Here is a 10,366-nt window from a genome sequence, read left to right as displayed (position 1 = left end):
TCTGAAGATGCTCGAACAGGCCAAGTCTCACAGCCGTACAACACAACAGCCCGTACTGTAGCCTGATACACGCGTCCCTTGAGGTTCACGGATACACCAGTTTGACGCCACAGGTGTCTCAAATTAGCAAACGCTTGGGTTAGGCTTACCACACATCTTCACCCTACATTCTTTCGCGAACAGCCAGAAGGAACGGTCAGTTACCTCGGTCAGCTGCCATGGCAATGAACAGAGACAAATGCGTTGAGTTCAGACGCAACACACTACTCATAAGGTTGCTGAAGTAGACCATCGTAAACGACAGATTCAGCTGGTATCCTGTTGGATCTCCCTTAAAAACCCAATTGGTATGGAAATTAGTGAATCTCGTTAATTGTGTTGGCTATCGGTATGGTTTTGTAAATGTCACGTAGGACGCAGTTTCCTTGCCTCCTCTCTCCAGGGTTGGCGGTAACCTATTGTTTCGCCTGACCATCGTTCCCCCCCCCCACCTCGGCGTACAACCAGACAGAGTAGCAAACACTGTTGCCATGGTGCTCTCCCTATTGTTCCTCGCCTGTTTTTTCACGACATTCCAGCACTGGGGAGCGTCGCGAATGCAATTCGAAGATGATCGATTTGGAGTTTCTATTTATTATTGCGTGAGAGAAGCGGGTAGAAGAAACAATGTCCGCCCACGTTTTCCATCAGATTATTTAATAATTGTCCGAGATCCGCTTGAACGTAGGCACCCTCTGCCTTACCTGAAGTTGATGCCGTTCTTCGCCCAGTGATCGATTGGATGGAGCTAAACGACCGCCTTATCGAACGCTTGTTTCGACCTTGATTTACTATTTGAATCCAAGCGCGGTGATAGTCCAAATTTAGCAGCGATTCGAACGTTGAGTGTTGTTCATGGACGTTTGGCCAGATCGTTGCACATCGAGACAGGCAAACCAGTTTGACAAGGACTGGTTGGCATGTGCGCAGGTTCTGCTAACCAGGCTATTCGCTGGCGCGCGAGCGAGCGTGGGCTACACTGAACCGGACCAATCACGTCGATTGTCTGGCATCCTAGCAACCACGCCGTTTCTTCGGCTTGTCACCACGCGTGACTGCATATCTTGTGGATGATGAAAGCGATGTTACGTAACAGCTAGTTGTTCCACACACATAAATGGAATTTGATCGATCACTGCCAAACCCCTTCCAGTACTTTCACGAGCGTTTGACGCAGCAGTCTGGGTTCGCAGCAAAGTCAATCACGCCCTCGGGTAGAATAGTTTCGGATAGTTGTCTGTCGCTCTCGCAGCATGATACGAGCCGTTTCTTCCTCCCAAGAACAGTCTCCCAACCGCGGAAAAATCCACCGTCCCAAACGCTGGTGGTTGAGTCTGAGCAACTTTGACGCAGGTAGGATTCGAAAAGCATCCGAACTGTGATCCATCATATGTTTGGTTTGTTTTTCTCACTAGTGATGCTATGACACTGTTCTTCATTTTTTATATGAAATATCCTAACCCCTCCCCCACAAACATGGCTGTAGCCCTGGGGACACCAACGTTCCCTCGAGGTGGACGCGCATCCTCCGGATTCTCAAATTAAGACACTAGCAGTTGAAATACTCATGGCCGTCTGTGTTGTTTTGCAGTTTATTTTGTTGATTGCTCATTTGTTTCAAGTTTGGTCATCAAAGTCTTTTTTCCAATCGATTCCGTGACTGATTGGGGGAATCGACTAGCAGCTAAAAACTATAAATATCATTCAGCTGTAGAACCCTTTCGGTGCCTAACTGCCATGCCACCAGAAGGAAGCACGAGGGCTGGGATACTGCCAGGTTGCCCAAGCCTAGACAGGAGGAGTCCAGAGGCAGAGGTACCACGGACCTCCGGTCAGTAAATTCGCGCTCTAATCACTGAACTATCTCGCTTAACTGTATATCACGCATGAGTAATATCATCAAGGATTTATGTCGAGTTGGTAATTCAGTGACCTTTAGACTGCTTCCACCTCTGATCGATACCTTATTTGTGAGGCTCATTAAGTGTTAAATGATGTATGGCACGCCAACATTGTTATAATACCGAGAGAGAGGGAGAGCACTTAAGCCCGATATCGTTCGTTGCAATGTGAGGAAATGCGCAACATTCAGTGAGTGGCCGCGGAGCAACATCTTTCCAGTGTGCAGTCGGAAACCGTTGTTCGGATTCGAACAGTTTTTGAAAGTTTTGTGCCTCCAAGCTCACACCTTTCAGAATCGTGATTTGACTCTTGGAACATGGAGGTATCTTTTGATAGCATTCCTCGGGGGAAAAACCGTAGGCTCCACAGGTGGTTGAGGGGTGATCTCTTCAAAGACAGAAAATCTCGCGTGCGTTTTTCGTTTTGGTCCCTTCTGGACAGTGACCTGCCTTGAAATAGTCTCTTTGAGGGAGCATTACTGTGCATTCGATTGCGACCGGCTGCTGGAAACTCTTCGACAGCCCGTGACCGTTTTCACCCCTATCCAGGTAGGCGCAGTCTCCGAGTTTCCCTCAACCTTATGTTCTACTTGAGCCCAAAATGCAAACCAGTATGGTTTACACGGAGACGCAGCTGAATCTCTTGTTCATGATATTCTCCTCTATAAACAAGAGATTCAGTTGTCTCCCATGAAGACCGCATTGGTATACAAATGAGTGTATTTCGCTAACACAGCTTCCCGTTTAACACAAGTTCCTTCCTACTTTCATAGCTGGTATTTACGTATTCCTTTAATCCTTTCAAACAGAACCATCAGAACTGGTCGCTCGTTCCTCTGGGTACCAAACCGGTGATAATCAGACAAGTACCCCGCGAAATCAACGGTGAGTAGATAACTCTGTCCGTTTTTTTATCGTTCGTTGAAGTTATCTAGTTGATCTGACCTGCGTGTATTTGTTAGCTCAGCTAACTCCCGTCGCCAGTATTTTCAAAGCATACGGATCACTTTTTTCAAATGCCTCCCTACTGATTTGCTCGTGCGTCTTACTTTCCTGACACTGGCTCTCCATTTGTAACTGACAGTGAGTCACGTGAACCTACTGAATAATTTGTTTCACTGTGTCACGTGAGAAAGTCAGCACACATACCGATTGGTTGGTTGATGGCTCAAAGGTTGATGGTCAAAGGTACGTTGTTTCCAGCTGCCATCTTTTCGTCCACTGAAAAATGGGTAGAAAGTGCTTTTTGAGATCATCTTCTGACATGTGAAGTATGTTCAATAACTAACGTAACCAGTTAGATCACCTCTGGAAGTAGGAGTCACTCCCCCTCGGCGCCTAAGAATCGAATGCTCCCACCAGGCCTCACCGATGCTTCATCGACACCCGTGGTATGCATCGCACTTTCGCAATGTATACCGGACCCGACCTTAGTAGACGCTATACCGACTCCAGAGGTGTCGAAGGTTGGCGACAGCTGCGCTGCCCTTACCAATCCGAAGTGTCGTCGGTCCGTCAGTCTACCAAGTCTTGTGTGAACACTTTACACTTTGAAGGTCTGAAGCGCTTGCGGAAAACCATTGGACAAAATTGTTCGGATTATTCAAGGTGATTTGCATCTTTTCGAACGATCTGAACCAAGGAGGGAGCGATATCGCCTGTAAACGAAATTCCCGGATGTTACTTACGTGACGTAATTACTTGTTTCCATATTCCTCAGGCTAATTTTCAAGACACAAAGTCGACTCTACCTCAACCATTTTTCTATAGACGATTTGTTTACACTTATTTCTGGGTTTGTTGAAAATTTGTCCCACTTTGAACTGCACAACATTTTCCCCGTTTAATTTGTCCGATAGCACACTGCCCTTTGTGTGCAATCTTGTGTTGCTGACTACCCAAAGTTCAATCTAGCCGTAAGCCTTTTCTTAATTCTCCTCACGATTTACTGTTAATTTCTTATAGAACCACGGTCTTCTTGTCCGCCCACGTCTAAATCAACATATTGTTCACTGCCCAATAGTGACTGCTGAACAGACGCTGGTGAAGTTCGTAGAATTCGGTTTCGTCGCAATTATTACTGACCGTCCGTTGGTGAATTAGACTACACGTTACCTGTCAGATGGGACACCTATATCCTGTGTTTAGGCTAATTAACCAATTCCTCGCTTTGAGATCACGGCCTTAGCACAGGATCGTACACCGAGGGTATTTCGATCCATGAGGCAGCCAGGAAAGTTTCAATGAGTCAGTCGGTTCAGAGGCCGTGTACCGAAGTCCAGCTTTATTCACCTAGGAGCGGGGAATGAGAACCATGTATTGGTGGTGATGGCCTAATCTGTGCATTCATGACAAAATGGTGTTTTTTTTCAGTATCCCAGTGAGAGTTACGCAATGACTCAACACCGTCGCTAACCATTGGTTTTTGTCGCTTCGCAGTCCCTAACCAGGGAGACGGCAGTTACCAACGTGACTCAGCTGATCAGTAAGGACTTTCATGCTTCGTTTCCAAATCATTGACTGACCGCCTTCGGGTTATTATCCATCCTCATCCGAGACAAGACTTGGCGAAGAGGACTCTGCGAGGCAAACGGTCCTCTAGCACACGAACTACACAGCCTAACCAGCATTTCAAGCAGTATGTTAATGAAAGAGCTTCAGAGGATTAGCGTGATTGGACAATCTGGTTCTGGTGAACTCAGACGATTGCTTATTAGAGTTCACAGTAAGTCAGAAAAACACGTAAGTAGTGACACGGGTGTATTGAGTACATGGGGCCAACTGGTCCGCTCTCGTGGTGGGTCAGCAAACGACTGAGTCACATATCCAGTCAACCCACAGCCCAGTCACGTGAGCAAATCAATCGGACACGCCAGAAAAAAGACTCACAGAAGGGAACACAACAGCCATATTCTGAACAAGCGAGTGCGTGCAAGTGCAAAATTACAACGGTCTCAAGCTATTCATTGAAAGGACACTGTCTGAACTTGGTCCAATGCTGACGCGCACGGTACGAGGCTGTGACGCGCTGCATATTGAGGGGGCGTTGGCTGTCTGGTCAACATCTAGCGGAGCTGAGACTCTCGGTAGATCTAGGGCATTTAGGGGTTGCTTTCGGGAAGTTCACCTTCCTGATAGATTTCCACAAATGTAATCGATCGAACTGTGTAAGGCAATGCCAGAGAACATCTTGCTACTACTAAACAAGCTGGTGCTACGAAGGCTTCCTCATGGTATTTCTGTACTCCTTTAGATATAAAAATCACCCATTCCGCTAATATTCTGTTATTTTTCCAACATCACCATTATATCTCATCAGGGTATCGTCTCTTTTATTTGAAATGTTCAGAGTACATACCTTCCGGACCAAGTGTGCTGTTTCGTTTAAAGAACGATATGTCGTTGTGGGTTTAGTCTTGTTAGTACGAGGTTCCAGAGCTTGTGTTGATAGAAGGCTCCCGTGTGAAGGTCGAACCCGGGTCTTTGATCTCATTTTGGCCAACCCACTGATGCGTTATGTCATTCTTCAGGCTCATGATTTTCCACCTTTTGAAGGGTGTGCGTCTTGGTCCGTGGCCGCTCATCTGTTTTTCTACCATCAAGGGTTGCTAATTTTGACGTTATTCGTTCACCGTTCAACCAAATGGTAGAGAATCTTGAAGGTTAAAGGCATGGTTCCTTCATCTCTCCCCCTCTTCCATTCATCTTAACCGTGACTGTTAGTTTTTCACCCAGATATCGTTGGACAACAAAAATTTGTTGATACAGTGGACCGTGAGTCCAAGCCCACTAGATGGACGGTACTCGTAAATACGTGAATTTACCGGGAATGCTTGGCGATCCAGACGTTAAGTAGGGCATCAGTCCAGTTGTGATTTTCTTGCCTTTGATTCTGAATGGTGCCGACTCAGCATGACTAATTTTGTCTCCATCTTTGTGGCTTATTTTGCTGGACGCTTGGCATCCAAAAAGCGCGGTGTCTTTGGGGCTTACTGATGTGGATCCTCGTTGTTTTCAATTTCGTTCACAGACCTCTATCCCCACTTAATGCGCGATGCTGGTGTGGACACGACTCTTTGGAAGAACAATTGAAGCGCCACAGCTGGTTGGGTTGTGAACCACGCAAGGGCTCGCTTCCGGATGAACCGACGTTGTCAGCTGTTGGGACCCTGTATCCTCGCAACAGTGATGAAAACCTGTTGGCCGAATCTCTTCTGTCTAGCGACCCGACGGTCGTTTATGGGCAATCGTACTCCCGGTTAGTGCTTCTTTTCCCCCTGTCTATTGGGGGCTTCTGATGACTGGGACTTGTCTCTTTGTGAACCCGATGTCTGTATGTAATGAATCTGTCACGCATATTAACCGTTTCAACTGTGTCGCATTCTCGTCCAAGCACAGCCGGGGGTTTTTTTAACCTGTGTAGCCATTCTCCTTTGCTTTCCTTCCAACAGTCTCCCTCGGCGACTGCAGTTGATCAAACCCTTGGACGGATCAGAAGTGCTTCAACAATGGCAGCGTTTGGCCACACCGAGTTTCACAAACGCGCTTTTTGAAGCCCCGCTGCCTGGTGTACAAAGTCGTGCTGGTGTGCATGCAGTCTCAGACGCAGTTAGTCTGGAACGACGGTTGGAGGCTTCTGGTCCAAACGGATCCAGTCCAGCACTTGCCTGCTCGACTGATAACAAATCTTCGGCATTGTCATTTTCATCAAAAAGTAAGGGAATCCCACTTTGTGTGTTTTGTAAACCAATCAGACTAGAACGACAGTTTGGCTGTGTTTACTTAGCCGCCATCTCTTTACCGTAACGGTCGACAGCAGCTTGTCGGTCAGTTTTCTAAAAAAAATCGTTCAGCTGTAGCACTCTTTCGGTGCCTAGCTGCCAAGCCACCCGGGGGAAGCACGAGGGCTGGAGTACTGCCAGGTCGCCCAAGTCTAGACAGGAAAAGTCGAGAGGCAGAGATCGGGTTCGAACCACAGACCTTCCGGTCAGTAAATTCGCGCTCCAACCACTTGGTCAGTTATCTGAAAACGTGTGAAATGTTTATAGTAATCCCGACGCCTGCCTCGATGAGTGTTAGTCGCAGCGATGTTGTGGTCTGGTCATCCTTCGCCGTTTACTTGAGCTTAGCGGCATAATTGCGTACGAACAGGGTGGGGGAGGCTTTTCAAATCAAAGCAACGTTTCTGGAGACTTAGCAGAATTCAAAATATCTTGGAGTTGAACGTGGCGCAAGCTTAGTACACCTCCGACTGCTCAATGGCTGTTATTTGTCTTCTCTTCGGGGGGCATGACACCATTTGTACTCTCGTGCTTGTTTCGGTTGCTTGGCAAGTCTGCTGCAGATTCAAACGTTAAATTTGAGCTGGATGACCACTAGACACGTTTTTATCCGTCTAAATTATGAAGCTTTCTAAACGGGATTGGAGCTTGGGGGCTCGTTAACTATAGAGATGATAAGCGTTCAAGTGTGGTTATTCCCAGTAATGCTCGTGGACGCATTCGGACACTGTGGGTAAAGCGTCTTGGAAGGCAGGCAGGTGGCATGATTCCCAGTTGTGTGGCTTGCTTGTGAAGGCGCTCTCATTTCAGATTTTCACAACACCGTCCTACCATGTTCATTTTTTTTATCGATGTGGATACATGGCTTACGGAGAGTCAGCGACGTAGGTTTAACTCCAAATACTTGTGCGTACAACGATGTTGGTAGAAATTTATGGGAATATTCATGGCTCGAGTGCGCTCACTTGTGGTTGGTCAGGTAACCATTCTTCTGTTCTCCGAGCTTGGCAATTCGTTTACAAGCGTTTCGTCTGCAGTCGAGGAGACGTCATGAGTGCGCGGTTGATGATCCCGTTGATTGGTGACGAGACGTTTGCAAGCTGATTGCCAAGCTCAGTAAACAATCCAGTGTCCCCCAATGCCAGGATCAACCGCGGTTTCTGACGAGGCCACCCAATTGAAGAGCAGTGCATCGCTCTCTCTTGCAAAGCTCGTCCACCTCGTATAATTTTTCGTCCTATACAGTTAGGGTACCTAGGGCTTTTGGAAGTGGGGAATGCGTCGGTGACCAGTTTTCGAGATAGTGATTCCGGGTCTAAAACCCTCGAATCATTCATGTCCCAGAGTATATTTTTATGATTCTCCCCAGTGGTCAGAGAGTGAATTTACGGATCGCGAGGTCCATGGTTCAAACCCTACCCCGGCATCTCGAGTTTCCCTGTCTAGGCTTGGGCAACCTGATAGTATCCCAGCCTTCGTGCTTTCCTCAGCTGGCATGGCACTTAGGTACCAGGAGGATGCTACAGCTGAACTGTTTTTTTTAAAATCAATGAACTTATACCTAGTCGAGTTCCAAGCGGACAACCAATCTTTTACCAACGATCGCTGTTTTTCATTCCGTCTTTTTGTTACAGACTGTCCTCGTGCACCTCGACCCCCGATCTCTACGCGTGAATTGGCGCTGTAAGTCTTGCTTTTTGGATGTATCTCACCCGTCGCGTCTAGATCGTACCAACCACTGGCTTGCGTTTTTACGCTTCTTAGACGGTTGGTCAGAAGTCACCGACAGTTCACTGTTGTAGTCCCGCTCGTTTTTGTGGGGGTCATTGGACATAGTCCCATGTTTTACTGCGTCTTGTGTTTTGCACACTGCTGTTGATCAGGTGATACCTCTTCGCCTCGCACAACTCAAAAGTCAGCTTGCATTTGAATCACGAACCTTCCGGTCGGAAGTTTGGTGCTGAGCTGTCTCGATCTCACACCATTGTTAGTTAGTTACACGGTGATGCAGACTTTATGAAACGTCACCTGAACGAAGGAAAGCATAAAGAACATAGAAACACCCACAGTTAGCAAACACACCGTGCTTTTCATGGGAAACTCGCCCAATTGAAAAAGACGAGAGATTCAGCCGGGATTCAGGTGAGTCTCCCGTGAAATCCACATTGACGTGTTGAATTTCATGGGATTTGAACTCAAGTAGAACATAAGGTCGGGGGCTGCGCCTACCTGATGAGCCCGAACTGTAAGGACGTAACCACACTGTTTTCATCTGACCGCACACTTGTCCCCATGAAGACGCCTAACTACCGTTTTACTTGGTCCCTATTCAGTTACTTTTAAAAGTCTTTGAAGAAGATTACCCAAGATGTTGGTTTGTAATACCGTTTCGTCGTTCAGCTGTCGCACCCTTTCAGTGCCTAACTGCCGTGCCACCCGAAGGCTGCACGAGGACTGAGATACTAGCAAGTTGCCCAAACCTAGACAGAAGAAGTCGCGAGGTAGAGGTCAGGCTCGAACCACAGACCTTCCAGTCAGTAAATTCGCGCTTTTACCACTTGGGCCATCTCGCCCCAGCAACCACACCCTTTCCCTAAGACGGCACCAATCAGGTGGGATAACGAATTGCCTAACTGCCGTTTTACTTGGTCCCTATTCAGTTACTTTCAAAAGCCATTGAGCAAGACTATCCAAGATGTTGGTTTCGTAATAAAACTACTACCTTGAAATCGAAAACCACATGCTACTCTCACGTGTTGCTGTATCATAAAACTCTACCACACCACACGTTACATCACTCAAGCGAACTCAATCTCATCTGAGAGGCTGGTACCGTTGTTTTTTGTTATTCTCATTGTAAGTGGATTTCACAGAAGACTGATTAGTTCTGTCTTTTTTGTGTCTCTCGAAACAGGTTTCAGCGCCCTACCTTACCCATTCCTCAAGCTCCCCAACCCCCGTTTTCTTGTGACCCCGGTAACTCTCATGGTGCCGCATAGTAGGTGTTTGTTTGTGTAATCGGTGCATTCCCCTATCTAATCCACAGGATGCAACTGTTTATTTTTGGTGTGGGCTAACACATCCACACTCGTTCGCACCAGTCGTAGGTGTTCTGATCATATATCACGTTTGACCGGAAGCGATTTGAACATCTTACCCCCTAACCGGAACTTTGCACTTCCTTTTTTGCTAATGGTGTTGAAAACGAATTTGTGATCTTGTCGGTGGAGGGCGTTCCTCGTTTCATTTGGTGGTGCAGTGACCAGGATACTGATGGATGTCCCGTGGATGGGTACATTCTGAGAACATTGCGGGGGTGGCTGGACTGGAGACCGACCGGGGTAAGTTGGTGGCACTGAAGACTCTCCTTAGAGGCCAAATGGGTCCTGGGAAGATGAACCGAGTCGCTTGGAAGGAAGCCGCTGCAGGGAAGTTCGACGCACAGGCCGACCGCCAGAAGGCCATGAGGTGGTTCAAGGCGGTCAGGATGAGACGGGGATACGATCCGACGGTGTTCTTCGCCAGTCTTCAGCGTGCTTTCATCATCATCATCATTCTCAGCTGTAATAACTGCATACTCGTCGTACAGTGGTTGTAGCTGCCACAGTTTCGTTCGATGATTTTTTTTTGGGGGGGGGGCTAAGT

General features: G+C 47.4%; 1 protein-coding gene across 1 annotated transcript in view; it reads left to right on the top strand.

The window, feature by feature from the left end:
• The window catches only part of T265_13264 (hypothetical protein), a gene marked incomplete at both ends in the record, with an annotated part of 54,860 nt that extends 45,140 nt beyond the window's left edge, over window positions 1-9,720 (top strand). Inside the window, 5 exons of the mRNA XM_009168013.1 lie at window positions 2,750-2,825; window positions 5,971-6,198; window positions 6,392-6,654; window positions 8,356-8,404; window positions 9,636-9,720. Of these exons, the coding sequence (XP_009166277.1) occupies window positions 2,750-2,825; window positions 5,971-6,198; window positions 6,392-6,654; window positions 8,356-8,404; window positions 9,636-9,720 (701 nt within the window). The remainder of the gene's footprint in view (window positions 1-2,749; window positions 2,826-5,970; window positions 6,199-6,391; window positions 6,655-8,355; window positions 8,405-9,635) is intronic.
• Window positions 9,721-10,366: the final 646 nt, after the last annotated feature.

The sequence above is a fragment of the Opisthorchis viverrini genome (assembly GCF_000715545.1).
Source record: "Opisthorchis viverrini unplaced genomic scaffold opera_v5_50, whole genome shotgun sequence".
NCBI lineage: Eukaryota > Metazoa > Platyhelminthes > Trematoda > Opisthorchiida > Opisthorchiidae > Opisthorchis > Opisthorchis viverrini.
Note: the sequence above shows the minus strand (reverse complement) of the source record. Positions and strands in the feature narration are given on the sequence as shown.